General features: G+C 39.7%; 1 protein-coding gene across 2 annotated transcripts in view; it reads right to left on the minus strand.

Annotated features, from left to right (window-relative positions):
• The window catches only part of dscaml1 (Down syndrome cell adhesion molecule like 1), a 314,329-nt gene that overhangs the window by 65,149 nt on the left and 223,571 nt on the right, over positions 1-25,609 (minus strand). For both annotated transcript variants that reach the window (XM_072915009.1, XM_061972936.2), the window contains exons 13-18: positions 18,734-18,939; positions 13,270-13,366; positions 13,064-13,192; positions 12,658-12,825; positions 11,636-11,706; positions 9,271-9,511 (exon numbers count right to left, since the gene is read on the minus strand). In XM_072915009.1, the coding sequence (XP_072771110.1) occupies positions 9,271-9,511; positions 11,636-11,706; positions 12,658-12,825; positions 13,064-13,192; positions 13,270-13,366; positions 18,734-18,939 (912 nt within the window). The remainder of the gene's footprint in view (positions 1-9,270; positions 9,512-11,635; positions 11,707-12,657; positions 12,826-13,063; positions 13,193-13,269; positions 13,367-18,733; positions 18,940-25,609) is intronic.

Consider the following 25,609-nt stretch of genomic DNA (forward strand, 5'->3'; position numbering starts at 1 on the left):
GATAATGCACCACTTCTCTCAGAAAATTGTTGAAATTACAAATGCTTTGGTATTCACATGTTTATTTCTTTTACTTGCATTTGAACAACACAAAAAAAATCCCCAAAAAAGCCAAATCTGATATTATTTTACACACAACTCCAAAAATAGACTGGACAAAATGATTGGCACCTTTTCAAAATTGTAAGGAATAGTTGCATTCTTAGCATGTGATGCTCCTTTAATTTCTAATTAAACTCACCTGTAGCAAGTAACGGTTGCTGGCAAAATAGAAATTACACTTGCAGCCAGTTAAAATGGAGAAAAGTTGACTCAACCTTAGTGTTGTGTGTACCACACGGAGCATGGGGAAAAGAAAGGAGAGCAAAGAACTCTCAGAAGATTTGAGAACCAAGATTGTGGATAAGGATGGACAATCTCGAGGCTACAAGTCCATCTTTGAGGTCTAAATGTTCCTGTGTCTAGTAGCAAGGTGGAAGAAACTCATTGGTGGTTACAGGAAGTGATTCATTTCAGTTACTTTTTCCAAAGGGTGTGCTACCAAATATTAAGTTGAGGGTGCCAATAGTTTTGTCCAGTCCATTTTTGGAGTTTTGTGTAAAATAATATCAGATTTGGCTTCTTCTTTTTTTTTTGTTGTTGTTCCAATGCAAACAAAAGAAATAAACACGTGAAAACCAAATCATTTGTAATTTCAACAATTTTCTGGGAGAAGTGGTGCATTACAGTCGTGGTCAAAAGGCCTCACTTTTTCTCCTCCAAACATATTGCTGGGTATTGTGGCCAAATGGCTCAATTTGTGTTTCATCTGACCACAGAACTTTCCTCCAGAAGGTCTTATCTTTGTCCTTGTGATGTCAGATGAAACAAAAATTGAGCTGTTTGGCCACAATACCCAGCAATATGTTTGGAGGAGAAAAGGTGAGGCCTTTAATCCCAAGAACACCATTCTTACCGTCAAACATGGTGGTGGTAGTATTATGCTCTGGGCCTGTTTTGCTGCCAATGGAACTGGTGCTTTACAGAGAGTAAATGGACAATGAAAAAGGAGGATTACCTCCAAATTCTTCAGGACAACCTAAAATCATCAGCCCGGAGGTTGAGTCTTGGGCACAATTCATACTTGCCAACCCTCCCGGATTATCCGGGAGACTCCCGAAATTCAGCACCTCTCCCGAAAACCTCCCGGGACAAATTTTCTCCCGAAATTCAGGCGGAGCCGGAGGCCACGCCCCCTCCAGCTCCATGCAGACCTGAGTCCGCTTTCCTACAATATGAACAGCGTGCCTGCCCAATCACGTTATAACTGTAGAATGATCGAGGGCGAGTTCTTGGTTTCTTATGTGGGTTTATTGTTAGGCAGTTTCATTAACGTCCTCCCAGCGCGGTAACAACACACAACAACAGCAGTCACGTTTTCGTCTACCGTAAAGCAGTTAGTCTGCCGTAAACAGCAATGTTGTGACACTCTTAAACAGGACAACACTGCCATCTACTGTACATGCATATGTGACAATAACATCTAGGGCTTTTAGAGAGTGCAATGTACAACTGCGCACACAACAAGGAGACGAAGCAGAATGCATCATCAGAGAGGGTGTTCAGCATGGTTAGAAAAATAGTGACAGAGAATAGAACAAGGATGGACAATTCAACCCTTAACTCAACAATGAGTAGATGAGTGTTATGTGTGTGTATATGTGTAAATAAATGAACACTGAAATTCAAGTATTTATTTTATATATATATGTATATATATATATATATATATATATATATATATATATATATATATATATATATATATATATATATATATATATATATATATATGTATATATATATATAATAAAATAAATAAATATATATATATATATATATATATATATATACCTAGAATTCACTGAAAGTCAAGTATTTCTTATATATATATATATATATATATATATATATATATATATATATATATATATATATATATATATATATATATATATATATATGTTTTAATAAGGTTATCCAAAAAATAGTGCTCGATACCGTAGTAGAGCGCAATATATGTATGTGTGGGAAAAAAATCACAAGACTATTTCATCTCTACAGGCCTGTTTCATGAGGGGGGGTACCCTCAATCATCAGGAGATTTTAATGGGAGCATTCGCATACCATGGTTTATATAGGGCACAGAGTGGGTGGGTACAGGCTGGCCTAGGGGCGTGGTGATTGGCTCATGTGTTACCTAGGAGGTGTTTCCGTCTATGGCGGCATGTTGTTACAATTTCGCTGCGCTTGTTGAGGGATGACAGGTCTGGACGGTAAATAATAAACAGTTTCTCTTTCAAGCATAGGTTGCATCTTTTATTACCACTATTGTAAGGTGTGCTGGATGCAAGAATTTGCCATGTTATTGAATATTCAACATTATTGTCTTTGAGGTCCCAAATGTGTTTGCTGAGTTCTGTGGTATTTCGCAGGTTTTTGTTCCTGAAAGAAGCCTTGTGATTGTTCCATCTGGTTTTGAATTCTCCCTCGGTTAATCTTACATATGTGTCGGATGTGTTAATGTCCTTGCGTATTACCTTAGATTGGTAGACAATTTGTCTAGAATTCAAAACTAGATGGAACAATCACAAGGCTTCTTTCAGGAACAAAAACCTGCGAAATACCACAGAACTCAGCAAACACATTTGGGACCTCAAAGACAATAATGTTGAATATTCAATAACATGGCAAATTCTTGCATCCAGCACACCTTACAATAGTGGTAATAAAAGATGCAACCTATGCTTGAAAGAGAAACTGTTTATTATTTACCGTCCAGACCTGTCATCCCTCAACAAGCGCAGCGAAATTGTAACAACATGCCGCCATAGACGGAAACACCTCCTAGGTAACACATGAGCCAATCACCACGCCCCTAGGCCAGCCTGTACCCACCCACTCTGTGCCCTATATAAACCATGGTATGCGAATGCTCCCATTAAAATCTCCTGATGATTGAGGGTACCCCCCTCATGAAACAGGCCTGTAGAGATGAAATAGTCTTGTGATTTTTTTCCCACACATACATATATATATATATATATATATATATATATATATATATATATATATATATGAAATACTTGACTTGGTGAATTCTAGCTGAAAATATACTCCTCCCCTCTTAACCACGCCCCCGCCCCCAACCAGGCCCACCGCCCCACCCCCCCACCTCCCGAAATCGGAGGTCTCAAGGTTGGCAAGTATGGCGCAATTGGGTGTTCCAACAGGACAATGACCCCAAACACACGTCAAAAGTGGTAAAGGAATGGCTAAATCAGGCTAGAATTAAGGTTTTAGAATGGCCTTCACAAAGTCCTGACTTAAACGTGTGGACAATGCTGAAGAAACAAGTCCATGTCAGAAAACCAATACATTTAGCTGAACTGCACCAATTTTGTCAAGAGGAGTGGTCAAAAACTCAACCAGAAGCTTGTGGATGGCTACCTAAAGCGCCTTATTGCAGTGAAACTTGCCAAGGGACATGTAAGCAAATATTAACATTGCTGTATGTATACTTTTGACCCAGCAGATTTGGTCACATTTTCAGTAGACCCATAATCCATTCATAAAAGAACCAAACTTCATGAATGTTTTTTGTGATCAACAAGTATGTGCTCCAATCACTCTATCACAAAAACAAAAGAGTTGTAGAAATGATTGGAAACTCAAGACAGCCATGACATTATGTTCTTTACAAGTGTATGTAAACTTTTGACCACGACTGTATCTGACAGAAAAGTGCCAATATTTTTTGGCCATGACTGTATATTTTGCATAAAAAAACTGGCAGCTCAGGCACCAGAGATTTGCCATGAAATTTACAGCGGTACAGTTTTTCCATTTACAGTAAAGCACGGAAAAAAGAATGGTCGTGGATTATACGGTAAAAAACTGGCAGCCTCAAATTTTACTCTGTCAGCTCAGTTGTTATAATTTGTGTTTGACACCTGTATACTTGACATTTTATTCCTTTACTGTACTGAAAATGAACTGAACCATGACCGTAAAGTACTGTACCGTGATTATGTATCATACCATTTTCCCCTTAGCTACATGTGTAAATACATGTGCAGGTATGAGGAATATGTGCAGTCCTACAACTGTGAACAGTCTTTATTTGTAGGTGGATGAATGTTTCATAAGACACCCAACAATGCAGAGAGTAAAAAAAACCAAAAAAAAAAACACCCCAAGGAGAAGTGGATGAGGGCAAGGGCCAGAGGAAGACGGGAAGAAGGGAGTTAAAAGCAGAGGAAGGGCAAAAAAAGATGAAAAGGGGTGCGGAGAAAGAGAGACAATGCGCTCAGCTGTGGATAATTACAGCAGGAAGCAAGCCGAGGAGAGACGGACCGACAGAGAGACAAGCTAATTATAATTATTTTTAGTATGCTTGTTGTTATCACTATTATCATAATGGCTGTCAATATCACTGTCGCCATGGTGACAACGCTGCCTGCTCTGGACCAATGGGGCTCGGCCAACTGTGCATATATTGTGTGCGTATTTGCATGATCAGAGGACGTCTGGCAGTGATGATATATGAGGAAGATTATGTGATGCGGCTTGCTCTGCGGGGGAGAAATGGAAATATTATAAAAACTATGAATGGGAGGTAAAAACAACAACACTTGTTTGGTGGGGGAAATGCCAAGTGATGCACATATTTTAGAACTGAACAGCAAATGTTTGGTATTGTTGGGTCAAAAAAAAAACTTAAATAAGATCAGTTGTAAATGTATTTCAGTTTAATCAGCTCCTTTTTGCTGTGTGTCATGAAAAGCTTGAAAAGCTTAGTTGTTGTTGGCACAGAGTGAACACTGCAACTTCGAATGGGGGGGGGGGAGATGGAATGAAAAAAGATGGAGCAACACGACACAGTTTAGGCGGCGAGAAAGCGACACAGAACGTGCAGTAAGTAGTGTGAGTCAAAGTTGGCGGACGGCCAACGGTTTCCTCTTCCTGTTGCTCAAACGGCGTCATGCTGTTTGCAAAAGCATCAATTATGACTGCTGGTCATGAAATGGCTTGTTGTTTTGGAGAATAAGCTTTTCATTGTCGTTTGCAGTGGTGTGGAAATACACTTGATTTCAGTGGGAGGTGTTTCTAATGTTTTGTCCTCTCGTGTAAGGCAGGAAAAATATTGTTTGATCACAATTGCTAATTTTTTTTTGGATTACACAACTGTTGTGGCATAGTGTAATATGACACTATGGATGGGTACCTTTCACATTCGAATTGGCATGGTTCCAATTCCTGGTCCTTGGGAATCGATACAGGTACCCGATGGTACCAATTTTCAATACTTCTTTGTGTGTTCATGTGGGAATCATATATAAAATGTATTTTTTAAATTTAACATTCAACACTGAGCTGATCATTATAACTGTTCTGTCCAGTTGTCATATCTTAATTTCTTACACTTCATTTTTGCAAGTATGCATTCATATTGTACTTGTCCTAGGTGTCTTGCCGTAGTCAGGTAGTAATCTGTTGGCATTAAGTTGAATGTGTCAGTCTTGTCTTTTGTTGAGCCCTACAAAGTGTTTATACTGTAAGCCAGGGGTCGGGAACCTTTTTGGCTGAGAGAGCCATGAAAGCCAAATATTTTAAAATGTATTTCCGTGAGAGCCATATAATATTTTTCAACACTGAATACAACTAAATGCGTGCATTTTTAGGTAAGACCAACATTTTAGAGTATAAGAAGTCTCTCATTCTTTGTAATAACATTGTTATTCTGAAGCTAACCAATAAAAAAACAAAAAACTTCTTACCATTAATGCGTCTTCTAGAAGAGGTGTGGTAGAAAACGGATGGATGGATTAAAATGCATGAGAATGTTTTATATTTTCAACGTTATTGTGATTACGAGCAAAATTATTCATTACTTATCGTGTTAAGTAATGTCAGCTACGATTTATCTGAGAGCCAGATGCGGTCATCAAAAGAGCCACATCTGGCTCGAGAGCCATAGGTTCCCTAACCCTGCTGTAAGCATTGTACTTATTAGTAGGGATGTTCCAATCATGCTCTAATGCTGCCTATTCCAATACTGATCATCCATCAGTGAGATTCGCTGATACCAACACCAATACCGATCACATTTATTTATGGTGTATACAGTCATGGTCAAAAGTTTACATACACTTGTAAATAACATAATGTCATGGCTGTCTTGAGTGTCTAATAATTTCTACAACTCTTATTTTTTTTGTTTCATCTGACCACAGAACGTTCCTCCAGAAGGTCTTATCTTTGTCCATGTGATGTCAGATTAAACACAAATGTAGCTGTTTGGCCACAATACCCAGCAATATTTTTGGAGGAGAAAAGGTGAGGCCTTTAATCCCAGGAACACCATCCTACAGTCAAGCATGGTGGTGGTAGTATTATGCTCTGGGCCTGTTTTGCTGCCAATGGAACTGGTGCTTTAAAGAGAGTAAATGGGACAATGAAAAAGGAGGATTACCTCCAAATTCTTCAGGACAACCTAAAATAATCAGCCCGGAGGTTGGGTCTTGGGCACAGTTGGGTGTTCCAACAAGGCAATGACGCCAAACACATGTCAAAAGTGGTAAAGGAATGGCTAAATCAGGCTAGAATTAAGGTTTTAGAATGGCCTTTCCAAAGTTCTGACTTAAACATGTGGACAATGCTGAAGAAACAAGTCCATGTCAGAAAACCAACACATTTAGCTGAACTGCACCAATTTTGTCAAGAGGAGTGGTCAAAAATTCAAGCAGAAGCTTGTGGATGGCTACCAAAAGCGCCTTATTGCAGTGAAACTTGCCAAGGGACATGCAACCAAATATTAACATTGCTGTATGTATACTTTTGACTCAGCAGATTTGGTCACATTTTCAGTAGACCCATAATAAATTCATAAAAGAACCAAACTTCATGAATGTTTTTGTGACCAACAAGTATGTGCTCCAATCACTCTATCACAAAAAAATAAGAGTTGTAGAAATTATTGGAAACTCAAGACAGCCATGACATTATGTTCTTTACAAGTGTATGTAAACTTTTGACCACGACTGTTTATTCAGAGTGTTACAGTATTCGCGCAATATTTAAAGTAGTTACTGTACTTATTTTATTGCATAAAATTGTTTGAGCAAAACAAACTCAATAGTACAGTACAAAATTGTTAATCGACTACTCATTTGAAGGTGTCATATTATGATTTGTTCGACAATTAAAACACTTGACATGTAATGGTGATTATTATCCATCCTATCTTGCTGATTGTATTGTACCATATGTCCCGGCCAGAAATCTGCGTTCTAAGAACTTCGGCTTATTAGTGATTCCCACAAGCCAAAAAAAGTCTGCGGGCTTTAGAGCGTTTTCTAATCGCGCTCCAGTACTCTGGAATGCTACCTCAGTTGAAGCATTTAAGTCCCATCTTAAAACTCATTTGTATACTCTAGCCTTTAAATAGACCAATTTTTAGACCAGTTGATCTGCCGTCTCCCTTTTCTGCTATGTCCCTCTCTCCAGCGTGGAGAGGTTATCAGGTGACAACGGATCAGCCTCCACGGAGGAGGCGCTTTGCATCAGTTAGTGACGTCTCTGCACTGCTGACTAGTCTCCATCCCCTGCTGGCCTCCCAATTAACTGATCTTTAACATTATGAAGTCGGGACCCGGGTCGGACCACTCCTTATGCATCAGTCGGTGACGTCTCGGCGCCCCGACATGTCTACATGCAAGAGGATCCCCGGCTGGCCCCACTATGGACTGGACTCTCACTTTATTAACCGCAGGTCCCCACGACAGGGTTTCACGTTGTTCCCATTGGGTTGAGTTTTTTCTCGCCCTGATGTGGGATCTGAGCCGAGGATGTCGTTGTGGCTTGTGCAGCCCTTTGAGACATTAGTGATTAAGGGCTATATAAGCAAACATTGATTGATTGATTATTAATTTCATGTAAATAGGCTTTCGCTCTGCTGTAATGTGCTTCCATCTACACTTCTTAAACTTTACTAAGCACTTATTTTTTGGTGTTTTTCTAAAGCTAGCTTAGCGGTTCGCTCAGCTATTAGCATGCCTGCACCTGGCTTGCTGTCAATGTGTAACATGTTTAGTCTAGGCCTCCAGTACATGCAACAAAAGTATCAAAATATGGTCTCCTTTCATTTTACGTGACACAGTATTCGATAGTACAGACAGAGTTTGGTTTGCTACCTATAAAAGCACCGAATTCAGTACCCATCTGTACGTAACACACATATTCCAAACCAAAATGCCGTCTACTGGGTTGACCACGTAGGTTATTTTCATATTCTGCAAAAATTATTAGCTTAAATTTCACAAAAGCTTCTAAGATACCTAATTGTCATTTCTCTGTGCTTTTAGCTATCATTTAACCCTTATGTTATGTTCATATTGTTGTTACTCAGCCAGCGTTTGTTTATTAGGATTAGGTAAACATCTGTTCAGTATTTTTACATAAAAGTGTTTGATTGTGAGGCATTAAAAGCCACAAAATGCAACGGGTCCATCAGACCCACAAACGCTGGCTGAGTAACAACAATATGAACGTTGCACGGAAAATTTCTCTGCCAGTTTCTGCATCCCACAGGGATTCTTCTTTTGTGTTTATGCACCTGCGGTTCCCACACAAGGTTGCAACATTGTTTGTCAACACTGTCTGCTCTCATTTTCTCGCACATTTGACCCTCTGATGTTCTGTGTACCTACACTCTGTCCTCCTCCTGTCTAGGCCTGCTGTGTGTGTGTGTGTGGGTGGGTGGGTGCGTGTGGTGCACAGAACATCAATTTCCACAATTCCATTAGCCCCGGGTCCAGTGGACCCAGACATCTTGTATGTAATAGAAATGTGTATAGGGGGCGTATGGTGTGTGGTCATTAAATATATATTCTGATATATGTTTTTCACAGAAAATGAGCCAAAGTCAGTGAGTCTCAGTTTGAAAAATTATTAATTGTATAATTTTTATTTTAATAAAAAATGAAAACGGGTGCCACAGACCCGAACACCACACAAGGGTTAAACACTTGTCCGTGTCTTTAGTCTATGTTGCGTTAACATTTGAGCTCTAGTAAACCGAATCACAGCAGAGTTCACTTAACGGTCTACTTGTTGGATGGGTTCGGACAATTGCATTCACACGTGACCAAACAAACAGTACCAGCAAAGCAAAGGCACCAGTTTGTTTTATCTGAACGCTACATGACAAGGAGCGTGATTGATTCTTACCATCTTCTAGTGTGGTGGCGTTGATCTCAGAGCTGGAAGGCCCGGTCCCGGCTCTGTTGAAGGCCTGGACCACCACGCCGTACTGGGCAAACTTCTTAAGGTTGTCTAGTGTGTACACTTCGCTGTCGCCAGTCGCCTTCATCTCCACAATGCTGTACTGGCCATTGCTGCCTGGGCCGTTCTCTCTGTAACCGATCTGGTAACCCCGGATTACTCCATTTTGAAGATCCTTCCTGGGAGCCTGGCGGGTGGGAATGAGGTATAAGTTGTAACGTTAATTCTCAGCGTGATAAATATTAGGAATGTCCCGATTAACATCTTTGGTCTACAATCCGATGATTTTGAGTCCCAAACCAATATTTGGACAATAAATCAAAAATGTGTTACAGCAAGTAACTAAAGTAAACACAAAAACTACATTTTATAAGGCTTATCTTATTAAATGTAGAAATTGCTAGTATTGTTGTAAATCAGATGATGTAGTAAGTATGTGGTATTGAATTCTACCAACAATTTATTTTAACAAAATAAAGTGGCTCCAGCAAATCAACTAAACAAAAGCAAAAACTACTATTGGCTCCCATTTAAATTGCTTTGGTTTTGGTCTTAAAGCATTTATTTTTTACTCCCTGAGATTTCATTGAAACAATAACAAAAACGACCAAAAATATTTTTTTGCAGAAATAAAAAAAGAGTACATGAAAAATATTGATTTAATCACTTTAGTATCCTTTTTGTTGCGGGGTTCTTCTTCAATCCTCACAATTAAGGGTAAAAATGGCAAGTCAAAAGAAATAACTTAAAAGTGTTTATTATTTCTCGCCAACAGTGGAAAAAATAGGTAGAAAAATACAAAAATGGTGAAAGTGTACAGAAAAAAATCACAAAGGTATTTAGCAGAAATATTTACAAACATAAAGAGTACTTCACTAACTGTGTGATGCTTGAAGTCTATTACCTTCTTTGTAAAAGTAGACCAAATCCCAAACAATTCTCCTCAGCTTCCAACACCCACAAGCTCCAACCCAACACACCCTAAATGCCAGGTTCTTTTTATATTCTAGGCCCCTCACCCGGAGCAATAAAAAACCACAACATCTTCAATTAAGCAAAATATAGGTTGAAGAAACTATTAATCTTCTTTTTTCAGAGTTTATGAAAACTATATATAAAAACTAAATATGAAATGTACAGTGACTAAATCCTGTGAAATATTATTTTCAATACAAAAAAAAAATAGTTCTTAGTGACAGTGACGTCACTGAAATGTGCGCAATGACTCCGGCGACCGCGAAAATGACCAGATAAATTGGGAATACTTTTGTTTGACCAGCATTGTAGATTATGGATAATGAGGATAGGCAGAGGCATCAAGTGTGCACCCTCGATGCTCTGCGGGTTGAATGAAAGCTACGCGGTCACCAGTGTGAATGTGTGCGTATATCTGGTGTGGTGCATGTGTGTGAGTATGGGTGCTTGTAGCGCCGAGTGTGTTTCTCTAAGTGTGTCTCCCGCGGATCTTGACAGAGCCACTCCGTCACATTTTCTTCTAGTCTGACAATATTTTCAGTATAATGGATAGAATGTTTCGACTCCTCTGCAGTCTTTTTTAAAACTGTCACCTGACCATTATGAGGTGTCGCCTATAAGCTGTTCTTATAGGCCTGAACAAGTCAAGTCTACCTTATTGGCTGTGTGGGCTATCGTTTATATAATGATACTAGACTAGGTATCGATAGTGTCAACCTCTGGATCGATCACCCTTACTTTACATTGAAGCTAGCGGTTCGCTTCTTGTGTCGTCCTGATCGGTGTGTGTGTGTAGGATGCTTAGCCATTCCATTTTCTCTAGTCATCCAGTGGTAATGTTACTTGGAAGAAACTTTGTTTATTTTACGGTAAGGATTAGTATCTTAGAAGCCTCTTCACATTGTGACTAGACGTTTGATGCAGCTTGCTCCAAAATTCGAACCGGCTTTGATTGATTGAAACTTTTATTAGTAGATTGCACAGTACAGTACATATTACGTACAATTGACCACTAAATGGTAGCACCCGAATAAGTTTTTCAACTTGTTAAGTCGGGTTCCACGTTAATCAATTCATGGTTCTGGTTCTGACAAGACACACACCCTCGTGGAATGTGTGTAAAAAGGAATATGAAAATTGTGTCTCCCTGAGCGTGCATCTCTTTTGAAGGAATATTTAATCTAAATACAATCTTCAGTCATGTAAACACTGGGAGACAGATGTGGTAAATCGCCGATTGCTGCAGTTAATTTAATCAAATTTCGGCCCCTATCTGGTCCCATGATACGTTAAGGACGTCTGTGAAAAACATACCAACTAAGGATGCATACTGTACCTTCCAAGTGACTCGGATACTCTGAGAGGTCACCGGCTGCAGGATTACGTCTATAGGAGGACCGTCAGGTTCTGAAAAAACAGTTTTCAAAAGCTTTGTATCTCCCTTTTCAAAGATGAAAAATTGACTTTTACATTCTGTTCAAATAGTAAAATATCAATAGAGTCTGTTCATGAACACCAAACGTGACAATAATGTGTTCCATTTTTTAATCTAAAGATACATAGTCTCTTTAGAATTTCATTACAATGTTTCAAGGGTAAATCTTCTTCATGGACATGATATCAGCGCTGACCTACATCTAGCTAGATGAGCAAAATCGGGCTTTTATACACATCTTAAAATGAAGCCTGGAACTCTGCAAACTATTCGTTAGTCAGCAAAACACGTGTGGGCCGTAAGTTTGATCGTTTTGTTTTTCTTCAGCAAACGGGCTAACCTAAAGAATTGTGAATTATATTTATAAAGCGCTCTTTCTCTGCAGACTCAAAGCACTTTACATAGTGAAATCCATTATCTAAGTTACATTTGAAGCAGTGTGGGTGGCACTGGGAGGAGGTGGGTAAAGTGTCTTGCCCAAGAACACAACGGCGGTGGCTGAGATGGCGGAAGCGGGGATCAAACCTGGAACCCTCAAGTTGCTGGCACGGCCGAGCCACGCCGCCCCAACCTACTCTGATGTTGCTGGTAAATGTGACTCCCACTGTAGCTAGCATAGCTATATGTTGCTAATGCTTGTGTCCACCTGTCCCATTCCTTAATGTTACGTTGTTGAATGTGATATATAATATATATTACATTGGATTCGTGCAGAGTTACAGTGTTTAAAAAAGATGAAGTTCACAATATTGCTTCTTGGAATGCAGCTTATTTGCATTTAAGCTATAGACACACAAAATAGCCTGTCCCTGGTCGGGATTTCAAGGCTGCATTTTGGCCAACTCACTTACAACACAGAGTTGTGGGACTAATTGTAGTAGACCATAGTCAAATATGAGACCTTTAATGTCTGTTGTACTCACGAGCTTCCTCAGTGCTGATGGTTAGCTCTTTACTGGCCTCACTCTTGCCGATGGAGTTGTAGGAGTACATGCGGATGCTGTAGACGGAGGCGGGGTGGAGGTCCACTATGTTGGCCTGATTGTTGGTGGGGGAGATGTTACGAGTGGCATGCTTCAGCTCCCAGGAATCTGACAAAAAGATGAAGAGGATGATGAAATTAAAGTGTTGCCTCTTAAAAATACACACTAACAATCTGATATTTTTATGTATTAGTCATGTGTATCTTAGTATCATTCATATCAATCCAGTGTATTTGGGTATGCTTTTGGAAGACCTTGGCAGAGGTGTGCATATCGAAGCCTCGTCTCAGTATCAACTGAAGTGATTTCATGTGAATTTAATACACTAATTGTGATACTAACTCACCGGTCTTGTTCTTATACTCGATGTCATATGAGGTGATGACGCTGTTCCCATCAAACCTCTGAGTCCACCGTAAGTTCATACTGCGATCTTTCACTTCTCGCACTTCCAGTTCTGGAGGGTCCGGAGGCTCTGCGGATGAGAGTGTGTCAGTGGAACAAGTGGAGATGGAGACTGGTGTTAGCTTTTATCAGTGCATAAATGGTTACCTTGCACCGTGAGCTGAATGAGCCCTCGCCCTTCACCATACGAGTTGATGGCATGACAGGAGAAAAAGACAGAATCCTCGCGCTCTGCTGGCTTCAGCTGCAAAGAGAAAAGTACATTTAATATTAGAAAAACAAGCAACTTTTACTTCGTAGCAGTAATAAGGTGGGTTGACCGAGGACGTATATTCTACAGAGCTTGAAAAGGGGTATCATTTTTTTTTTTACTCTGGAGCTGCTTTGATTATTCTGTGACACAATTTTGCATGTCCTTCCAAAACAATAATGATACGCCCAAATACAAAATAAGTGTTTATATGCGTCTAACTTAAACTAAGCATCCACTCAAAGTGCTGTGGTGCCCTCCAAGCATCCCTAGAGAGGTATCTGGAGACAGCTGTGATATAATAAACATAATTATTATATAATGTAATTCATGTCTTTATTTGGCACTTTCGGTCAGTAAATTTTAGTTATTCTTGTGACATGTTCCTACGTAAAAAACAACAACGTTGCAGCCGCAGAAATTTTTATTTCCATGGTGTCGTTCAGCAATGCTTCCACCAGTTTATGTAGAATGGACACGTAAGCATTGGCAAGGTTGAATTAAAGGACGGGCAAATTTCCTTTGCCTCCCCGTGCCCCCGGATCAGCTCGGCAACGACTCTTGTATGATCGATGCATCCTGGAACCTTTGGGATTCCCCACTTTTGCACAAAGGTGTCGATGTAACTGTTCCTCAAGAAAGAACTCTGTTGTGCTTCTGGCAAAAATAGTAAAGAATATCTTGCCCTCAACACTAAGGAGTGAGATGATCCTGAACTGCTCGATGGTACTTGAGCTCTCCTCCTTTGTAATCCAGACACCCTCTGCGTGTCTCCGCTGCTGTGCCACCTTCCCCCTTCTCCGCAGGACTTTGAGGATCGTACATAGTCACATCAAGAGTCTGGGGTATGGACAACATATGGCACTCCGCTGGGGCCTGAGCTCCAACTAGCGGCTTTGACACCCTCCTCAACTTATTTCAAAGTTGACTCCTTGGTGTTAAATGCAGAGGAAGGTTCTGGCTGAGTTATCCAGATCTTCCTCTGTAGCGCTATCCATTGGCGTTGTTAGGCCTATTTTAGGGGGGCCCAAGCCCCCCTAAAATGTTCTTAAGCCCCCCTAAATAATTTGGTGTTATATATATATATATATATATATATATATATATATATATATATATATAAACTTTTTTTTTTTAACAAATACATGCCGACATATTCATTATAAAGTGGCCCGAATATGAGTTTAAATAAATTAATCATATAGCCTGTCATTATTCACTCAGTTTCCCCTCACTTCATAGCGTAAATAGCCAAAAATTATTCCTGGGCGTGGCACCGCTGCTGCCCACTGCTCCCCTCACCTCCCAGGGGGTGAACAAGGGGATGGGTCAAATGCAGAGGACACATTTCACCACACCTAGTGTGTGTGTGTGTGACAATCATTGGTACTTTAAGGGAGAGAGCCCATTTAGTGTGTCGGTATCCAATCCATACCACTTGTTCATATAGAAAATGCCCACATCCCTCAAAATCCAGTCTGCATTTTCTCTGCGACCTTGCCTGCGGTCCTTGGACTTGTTCATATAGAAAATGCCCACATCACTCTTGTAGAATCTATATAAAGTAATATACATTAGTCTAATGTTAAAACAATGAAAAAAACATTAAATATATTTGTTTTATTGTATTGTTACATTAATAGCTGTTGTATTGTTATAGAATGGCTTGTTAAACATTTTATAGGATTTTCAGAGGGAGGAAAAACCAAGACATTTAATATAAAATGTCAAATTAATAAATACATTAAAAGAAAAAGACAAAAAAATGGTTAAAAGCCATCGTCCCGGGGAGCATTTCATTTCGTCCTGTGCATTTTTTAAATAATACTAATAACAATGAATCATTTCTAAGTCTTTGTTAGCCGTTTGTGAAGTTTTGTGCTCGTGCGCTACGTTCGCTCGCGTCCTGTGCATCTCCTGGGGGCTAAGCCCCCCCTGTCCTTAAAAGCTAGTGACGCCCCTGGCGCTATCGCTACGGTTTCATGCACTAAATTAACCTGATTTCTCAAATAATTTGGCTCAAAATAAGCATTCTACAACCCTTCATAGTCACTGTAGGTGGCACAGAGGTACTAATTAACCTCATCTTCAATGCAGGCAAGTTGGCCACTTCTTTTCTGCCCGACGATCTTCTCGATGATTTCAAGATGAAGGCTGCACGTTTACTGGCTGTCTCACTACGCCTCCTCATATGCCACTCTGCACGACAGAGGGTGATACGTTTTTTCTACAGAATCTTGCGGGGATCTACAGGTATATTAAACTGTCCGCAACTTCTGGTCTGCTTCGTCCCTTGCAGTAGCTTTGAGGACTTGGTCCAGATCTTCATCAAACTGAAGCCACTCTTTCCTTGATGTTCGGAATGCCAGACACAAGGTGAGGCTTGCGGAGCGTGGAGGGTCAGGGCACTGTGATTTGACTTCCGGCCGGGCTCTTTCTGCGTCTCACCAGGTTCCCCGTCAAATATTTCATTTTCGTCTGGTGGATCTTCAGACCATGCTGGTTCTTGCATACTTTGCTCCATGAACAGACTGCACTAATCGTTGTTTTTCCATTGGCATGGGTCGTTGCCTGTTTGTCTGTTCTGTTGGGGTGCTCACCCCACACCCCTTCTCGAGCACCCCTCGGGATATAATTCAGTAGTTTTCCATAGCTTGCTTGAGTTTGCCTGAGTTTATATAACAAAATAATAATAACCAAAATATAATAGGACCAATAAAAGATAAATATAGATCTAATCACTTTAGTATTGTTAATATACTGATACTATAATAGCTCTCGATAGTATCGACATCTGGATCGATCACCCTCACATTACATTGAAGCTTTAGATCAGTGATTCTTAACCTTGGTTCGATCGAACCCTAGGGGTTCAGTGAGTCGGGGTCAGGGGTTCGGCGGAGGTCAAAACACACCCGACTCATCGTGTAAATAAAAACTTCTCCATATCGGCGTATTACGGATACGGCAACAGCAGAAGTCACACTGATTTGCAGGTGTGTAATTTGTTGTGAGTTTATGCACTGTGTTGGTTTTGTTCTTTGAACAAGGTGATGTTCATCCACGGTTCATTTTGTGCACCAGTAAAAAAAACATGGTAACACTATAGTATGGGGAACATATTCACCATTCATTAGTTGCTTATTAACATGCAAATTAGTAACATATTGGCTCTTAACTAGTCATTATTAAGTACTTATTAATGTCTTATTCAGCATGGCCTTATTTTAACCCTAACTCTCTAACCCTGGCCCTAACCCTAACCAAATAACTCTAAATTAAGTCTTTGTTACTTAGAATATGTTCCCCTAGTGTCCAAAAAATTCTAAATTAAGTCTTTGTTACTCAGAATATGTTACCCATACTAAAGCGTTACCAATAACATATAACTTTGTCTTGAATTTGAAAAAAAAAAACATTTTATTTTTCACTAAAGAAGGGTTCGGTGAATGCGCATATGAAACTGGTGGGGTTCGGTGCCTCCAACAAGGTTAAGAACCACTGCTTTAGATGTTAGCGTCATGTGACATCCTGCTCGGTGTGTGTGTCCGTGTAGCATGCTTCGTCATTCCTTTTCCTCTAGTCCTTCAGTGATACAGGTATTTGGAAGAAACTACGTAGCGAGGAATAGTATCTTAGAAGTGTTTTTGCACTTTGGATTCGTAGCAACTTGATCTCAAATTTGATGCGGTGTTCTGGCAAGACACGCACCGTCCTGGAAGTCCTACAACTCCTACATTTGTGTAACAAGGAATATGGAAATTTAATTGTGTCTCCCTGAGCCTGCATCCATTTTTGAAGAAATCTTTCACATGAATACAATCTTCAGCCATGTAAACATTGGGACACAGCTGCGGTAAAGATTGGCTGGGCTCGGCAGCTTACCAGGTGATTGCGGATCATAATATATAGGGTCCCATGATAAGGATCAAGACTGGGGATGGCCGATAATGGCTTTTTGCCGATATACGATATTCCGATATTGTCCAACTCTTTAATTACCGATACCGATATCAACCGATACCGATAACAACCGATATATACAGTCGTGGAATTAACACATTATTATGCCTAATTTGGACAACCAGGTATGGTGAAGAAAAGGTACTTCAAAAAAATTTTAATAAAATAAAATAAGATAAATAAATTAAACATTTTCTTGAATAAAAAAGAAAGTAAAACAATATAAAAACAGTTGCATAGAAACTAGTAATTAATGAAAATGAGTAAAATTAACTGTTTAAGGTTAGTACTATTAGTGGACCAGCAGCACGCACAATCATGTGTGCTTACGGACTGTATCTCTTGCAGACTGTATTGATATATATTGATATATAATGTAGGAACCAGAATATTAATAACAGAAAGAAACAACCCTTTTGTGTGAATGAGTGTGAATGAGTGTAAATGGGGGAGGGAGGTTGTTTGGGTTGGTGCACTAATTGTAAGTGTATCTTGTGTTTTTTATGTTGATTTAATAAAAAAAATAAAAACATAAAAAATAAAAAACGATACCGATAATAAAAAAAAACGATACCCATAATTTCCGATATTACATTTTAACGCATTTATCTCTAATAAAGACACCTCTATTTGATTGTTTAACTATCCATCCATCCATCCATCTTCTTCCGCTTATCCGATGTCGGGTCGCGGGGGCAGCAGCCTAAGCAGGGAAGCCCAGACTTTCCTCTCCCCAGCCACTTCGTCCAGCTCTTCCCGGGGGATCCCGAGGCGTTCCCAGGCCAGCCGGGAGACATAGTCTTCCCAACGTGTCCTGGGTCTTCCCCGTGGCCTCCTACCGGTTGGACGTGCCCTAAACACCTCCCTAGGGAGGCGTTCGGGTGGCATCCTGACCAGATGCCCGAACCACCTCATCTGGCTCCTCTCGATGTGGAGGAGCAGCGGCTTTACTTTGAGCTCCCCCCGGATGACAGAGCTTCTCACCCTATCTCTAAGGGAGAGCCCCGCCACCCGGCGGAGGAAACTCATTTCGGCCGCTTGTACCCGTGATCTTGTCCTTTCGGTCATAACCCAAAGCTCATGACCATAGGTGAGGATGGGAACGTAGATCGACCGGTAAATTGAGAGCTTTGCCTTCCGGCTCAGCTCCTTCTTCACCACAACGGATCGATACAGTGTCCGCATTACTGAAGATGCCGCACCGATCCGCCTGTCGATCTCACGATCCACTTGGGGCATTGTTTAACTAACTTAATTTAATTTAGGTTTTATTTTTATATATGTGGTTGTCTGTGGAAAAGGTTTTGAGATCCCTGACTGAAAGTGAGAGAATGTGTGACTTGTGAAAACAACAGTAATAAAGTCACCGCAGTCTGCTTCCATCAGTGTTTTCTTTACCTTGAGCGTGGACAACACCTCGTCCGTCTTCTCGTTGGGGCTGGTGGTAATAGAGTAGCGGGGATTGCGGTCAGGGTCGATGACCGTGTCGCCTCTCTCCCAGCGAATGATGATGGGCCATTCTCCCCTGGCGGTGCAGTTCAGCTCCTTAACGTGACCCTTCTTGGCCATGGTGGTGTTGGGGTGGCTTGTGATCATGGCTGGGACTGAACAGAAGCGGGAGGAGGGACAGTGGCGAAGGTGAGATGGTGGCAGTAGATAAAAGTGATGTGGGAATGATTGACGGACAGAAAAGAGAGAGTTGGGTTTAAACAAAGGTGAAGGGGCAAAGAGGGCAAGTTAAAAAAAACAAAGTGGCTTTCAGAGTAGCCAAGTTCCATAGCGTTGGGGCAATGAAGGTCAATGGTCAATGAGGTAAAGTCAATAAAACTCCTCTCTCATTCGCCGATAGTTAACATCAAGGTCTGGGTGAATGAAGAGGCAAAAGCGATACACTCTTCCTTCCTCTGTACACAAAATCACTGGCATACTCAATCTTCTTCGGCTGATCGGCACACATTAACCCGTGTACACGCACACACACAAACAATATTGACCTAAGGAGGAATGCTCTGCTGTTTTGTTCTCATCACTTATTCATCTCACCCCTCTACCGCCACTGAACCAGACAAAACTGAGAAAGGAGGAGAAGAGGAACGCTTCAATCGATAACACTAATAAGTGAAGCAAGAAGAAGGTGTAGGAGTGACGGTGTGATAGTGCGGGTATTCACACACTTGTGTCAATGGACATCTCTTTTGTCAGAGCGCCTGTCAGGTAAGGTCATTGTACGGCACGATGGAGCTAATATCAGGATATAATGGCAACCCGTGTGCACTCTGGCAGTGCTTTTTCATCACGCAGGGCGTTACTGACGGCGAGGGCAGGCTGCGCCGATTGATTGCAGATAATGATTTAGCTCAAAGTGTTTTTGATTGTCTGTAGACAGATCCCGAGGGAGTGAGGGATCAATTGCTCACTTGCTCGACATTCTCACAACCTATTCAACACATACACATCCCAGGGTTTAGGTTAGGTTAGACCAGGGGTCACCAACCTTTTTGAAACCAAGATCTACTTCTTGGGTACTGATTAATGCGAAGGGCTACCAGTTTTTTTTCCATTTACGGAAGGTTTTTTGTAGAGAATAAATGATGAAAAAAAACACTTAATTGATTCGGTTTAAAAGAGGCGAAAACACGAAAAAAATGAAAATTAAATTTTGAAACATAGTTTATCTTCAATTTCGACTCTTTAAAATTCAAAATTCAACCGAAAAAAAAAAGAGAAAAACGAGCTAACTCGAATCTTTTTGAAAAAATTAAAAAAATAATTTATGGAACATCATTAATAATTTTTCCTGATTAAGATTAATTTTAGAATTTTGATGACATGTTTTAAATAGGTTAAAATCCAATCTACCTCAGTAGAAGCATTTAAGTCCCATCTTAAAACTCATTTGTATACTCTAGCCTTTAAATAGACCCCCCTTTTAAACCAGTTGATCTGCCGTTTCTTTTCTTTCCTCCTCTGCTCCCCTCTCCCTTGTGGAGGGGAGGGGGGGGGGCACAGGTCCGGTGGCCATGGATGAAGTGCTGGCTGTCCAGAGTCGGGACCCGGGGTGGACCGCTCGCCTGTGCATCGGTTGGGAACATCTCTGCGCTGCTGACTCGTCTCCGCTCGGGATGGTGTCCTGCTGGCCCCACTATGGACTGGACTCTTACTATTATGTTGGATCCACTATGGACTGGACTCTCACAATATTATGTCAGATCCACTCGACATCCATTGCATTTGGTCTCCCCTAGGGGGGGGGGGGGGGTTACCCACATATGCGGTCCTCTCCAAGGTTTCTCATAGTCATTCACATCGACGTCCCACTGGGGTGAGTTTTTCCTTGCTCTTATGTGGGCTCTGTACCGAGGATGTCGTTGTGGCTTGTGCAGCAAGACACTTGTGATTTAGGGCTATATAAATAAACATTGATTGATTGATTGATTGAATCTGCACTTTGTTTGAATATATAACAAATTGGACCATGCTATATTTCTAACAAAGACAAATCATTATTTCTTCTAGATTTTCCAGATTTTTTTTTTAAAAAGAAATTCAAAAGACTTTGAAGTAAGATTTACATTTGATTCTACAGATTTTCTAGATTTGCCAGAATATTTTTTTTGAATTTTAATCATAATAAGTTTGAAGAAATATTTCACAAATATTCTTTGTCAAAAAAACAGAAGCTAAAATGAAGAATTAAATTAAAATGTATTTTTTATTCTTTACAATAAAAAAAATACATTTACTTGAACATTGATTTAAATTGTCAGGAAAGAAGAGGAAGGAATTTAAAAGATAAAAAGGTATATGTGTTTAAAAATCCTAAAATCATTTTTAAGGTTGTATTTTTTCTCTAAAATTGTCTTTCTGAAAGTTTTAAGAAGCAAAGTAAAAAAAAAAGAAAGAATTTATTTAAACAAGTGAAGACCATGTCTTTAAAATATTTTCTTGGTTTTTCAAATTCTATTTGAGTTTTGTCTCTCTTAGAATTAAAAATGTCGAGCAAAGTGAGACCAGCTTGCTAGTAAATAAATACAATTTAAAAAATAGAGGCAGCTCACTGGTAAGTGCTGCTATTTGAGCTATTTTTAGAACAGGCCAGCGGGCGACTCATCTGGTCCTTACGGGCAACCTGGTGCCCGCGGGCACCGCGTTGGTGACCCCTGGGTTAGACTATGGCCGCCTTTAGTAGGTGAATACGAATGTAGTCAAAAGGTGCAATGGACATTCTACTATTTGACAAATAAAATTAATTTTTTAATCTTATTTCTTTTAAGTTTTTCTTTCATCCCTGCATACGCTATCGAGCCATTGTTATACATTCTTTATTCTTTTCATTCCCTGTTAAAAAAATTTAATATTTGGGTGTGGTTTTGATTTATTTCTGACTATTATTACAATATGGTACAGCACATAGTTTCAATTTCTCATTACAACATGTCCAAAAAGTTGGAGGAAGAGCAGGGCTTTTCCCCGTTTTCCATTTCATAGCAATGTCCTACACATTTGCTTGTTCACTTCCTGTTCTCTATTCGTCACAGAGCCAAATAAAACAACAAATAAGCTATTAAGTTCTCATGAATAAATAACTGTTAATACCAGTAAAGTGTGACTCACAATATGAGATGAATAAGACGCACTCACATTTACATTAGGTTCAAGATGCTTATCAGGATTCTTCTTCTTTGTACTTTGTAAACACTTAACAGTTTCTTAAGCTGAACATATTAGTACATTGTTCGATTTATTTGCTTAATCCATTACATCATTCAATTCCACATACTGATATACTAAAAGTTTTAAGTGTTGTATAGCCATACATTATTTGTGTTTTAAGTGTACTTTTCCCCTAAAGTTATATTTCTCCTCTTTTGTTGAAAATAATTTTTGTACATTCTTAGGTAGCAGGTTATAGTTTGCTTTGTATATCATTTTAGCTGTTTGCAAATGCACCAAATCATTGAATTTCAATATGTTTAATTCAATAAATAAAGGATTTGTTTGTTCTCTATATTCAAAGTTATAAATTATTCTGTCCTTTTTTGTAACATTGTTAGTGGAAAAAGTGTACTTTGGAGTTATTTACCCATATTTCTAAACAATAACTCAGATATGGTAACACACGAGAACAGTAGAGGGTCTAGGACAGGGGTGCTCACACTTTTTCTGCAGGCGAGCTACTTTACAATTGATCAAGTCGTGGGGATCTACCTCATTCATATATATAATTTATATTTACTTATTTATGAAATATATGTTTTTGTTAACAAGTTAAAGGTGTTTAATGATAATACAAGCATGTTTAACACATATAGTTAATATTGTTAATAAATTAAAGGTGTTTAATGAAAATACAAGCATGTTTAACAGATATATTGATAATATTGTTAATAAGTTAAAGGTGTTTAAAGATAATGCAAGCATGTTTAACACATACAGTTAATATTGTTAACAAGTTAAAGATGTTTAATGATAATGCAAGCATGTTTAACACATATAGTTAATATTGTTAATAAATTAAAGGTGTTTAATGATAATACAAGAATGTTTAACACATATAGTTAATATTGTTAACAAGTTAGAGGTGTTTAAAGATAATACAAGCATGTTTAACACTTATAGTTAATATTGGTAATAAGTTAAAGGTGTTTAAAGATAATACAAGCATGTTTAACACATATAGTTAATATTGTTAACAACTTAAAGGTGGTTAAAGATTATACAAGCATGTTTAACACATATAGTTAATATTGTTAACAAGTTAAAGGTGGTTAAAGATTATACAAGCATGTTTAACACATATAGTTAATATTGTTAACAAGTTAAAGGTGTTTAAAGATAATACAAGCATGTTTAACACATATAGTTGATATTGTTAACAACTTAAAGGTGGTAAAAGATAATACAAACATGTTTAACACATATAGTTAATATTGTTAACAAGTTAAAGGTGTTTAATGATAATACAAGCATGTTTAACACATATAGTTAATATTGTTAATAAGTTAAAGGTGTTTAAAGATAATACAAGCATGTTTAACACCCTCCATCCATCCATTTTCTACCGCTTATTCCCTTCGGGGTCGCGGGGGCGCTGGAGCCTATCTCAGCTACAATCGGGCGGAAGGCGGGGTACACCCTGGACAAGTCACCACCTCATCGCAGGGCCAACACAGATAGACAGACAACATTCACACACTAGGGCCAATCTAGTGTTGCCAATCAACCTATACCCAGGTGCATGTCTTTGGAGGTGGGAGGAAGCCGGAGTACCCGGAGGGAACCCACGCAGTCACGGGGAGAACATGCAAACTCCACACAGAAAGATCCCGAGCCCGGGATTGAACCCAAGACTACTCAGGACCTTCGTATTGTGAGGCAGATGCACTAACCCCACTTCCACCGTGCTGCCCGCATGTTTAACACATATAGTTAATATTGTTAATAAGTTAAAAGTGTTTAAAGATAATACAAGCATGTTTAACACATATAGATTCCTTTCTTTCATGAAGACAAGAATACAAGTTGGTGTATTACCTGATTCTGATGACTTGCAGTGATTGGAATCAGACAGTGGTGCTGATAACGTCCGCATTTTCGAATGGAGGAGAAAAAAAGTGCATGTGCCTCACAATACGAAGGTCCTGGGTTCGATCCCCAAGCTCGGTGTTTTTCTGTGTGGAGTTTGCATGTTCATCTTCCCACCTCCAAAGACATGCACCTGGGGATAGGTTGATTGGCAACACTAAATTGGCCCTAGTGTGTGAATGTGAGTGTGAATGTTGTCTGTCTATCTGTGTTGGCCCTGCGATAAGGTGGCGACTTGTCCAGGGTGTACCCTGCCTTCCGCCCAAATGCAGCTGAGATAGGCTGCATCACCCCCCGCCACACCGAAAGGGACAAGCGGTAGAAAATGGATGGATAGATGGAATTGTGCAAGTGTTAAAATGCAAATAATCCTTGACGCAACTTGTTAAGAATGTTCAAAACTAATGAAACCATTATGTTGCTATGGTTGCTCATGTGCTACAAACACACAACAATACCTTTGTAACTTAGACTCAATATCCCTCTTCAAATCAAGACTCAAAACACACCTATTCCTGACTGCTTATTCATTGTAAATCTTATCGATCTTTGTTGTAGTTGTTTTTATCCAATTGATTTTATTGTTTTGATTTTGTACGGTGTCCTTGAGTGCCCAGAAATACGCCTTTTAAGTAAAATGTATTAATATTTATTATTATTACTAGAGATGTCCGATAATGGCTTTTTTGCCGATACACCGATATTCCGATATTGTCCAAGTCTTAATTACCGATTCCGATATCAACCAAAACCGATATATACAGTCATGGAATTAACACATATATTATGCCTAATTTTGTTGTGATGCCCCGCTGGATGCATTAAACAATGTAACAAGGTTTTCCAAAATAAATCAACTCAAGTTATGGAAAAAATGCCAACATGGCACTGCCATATTTATTATTGAAGTCACAAAGTGCATTATTTTTTCTAACATGCCTCAAAACAGCAGCTTGGAATTTGGGACATGCTCTCCCTGATAGAGCACGAGGAGGTTGAGGTGGGCGGGGTAGGGGGTAGTATATTGTAGTGTCCCGGAAGAGTTAGTGCTGCAAGGGGTTCTGGGTATTTGTTCTGTTGTGTTTATGTTGTGTTACGGTGCGGATGTTCTCCCGAAATGTGTTTGTCATTCTTGTTTGGTGTGGGTTCACAGTGTGGCGCATATTTGTAACAGTGTTAAAGTTGTTTATACGGCCATCCTCAGTGTGACCTGTATAGCTGTTGACCAAGTATGAGTTGCATTCACTTGTGTGTGCGAAAAGGCGTAGATATTATGAGATTGGGCCGGCAGGCAAATGCAGTGCCTTTAAGGTTTATTGGCCCTCTGTACTCCTCCCTACGTCCGTGTACCACTCCGTACAGCGGCGTTTTAAAAAGTCATACATTTTACTTTTTGAAACCGATACCGATCATTTCCGATATTATAAATAAATGATAAATGGGTTATACTTGTATAGCGCTTTTCTACCTTCAAGGTACTCAAAGCGCTTTGACACTATTTCCACATTTACCCATTCACACACACATTCACACACTGATGGCGAGAGCTGCCATGCAAGGCGCTAACCAGCAGCCATCAGGAGCAAGGGGTGAAGTGTCTTGCCCAAAGACACAACGGACGTGACTAGGATGGTAGAAGGTGGGGATTGAACCCCAATAACCAGCAACCCTTCCATTGCTGGCACGGCC

This window comes from Nerophis lumbriciformis, linkage group LG17 (assembly GCF_033978685.3).
Source record: "Nerophis lumbriciformis linkage group LG17, RoL_Nlum_v2.1, whole genome shotgun sequence".
In the NCBI taxonomy this organism is placed as follows: Eukaryota; Metazoa; Chordata; class Actinopteri; order Syngnathiformes; family Syngnathidae; genus Nerophis; species Nerophis lumbriciformis.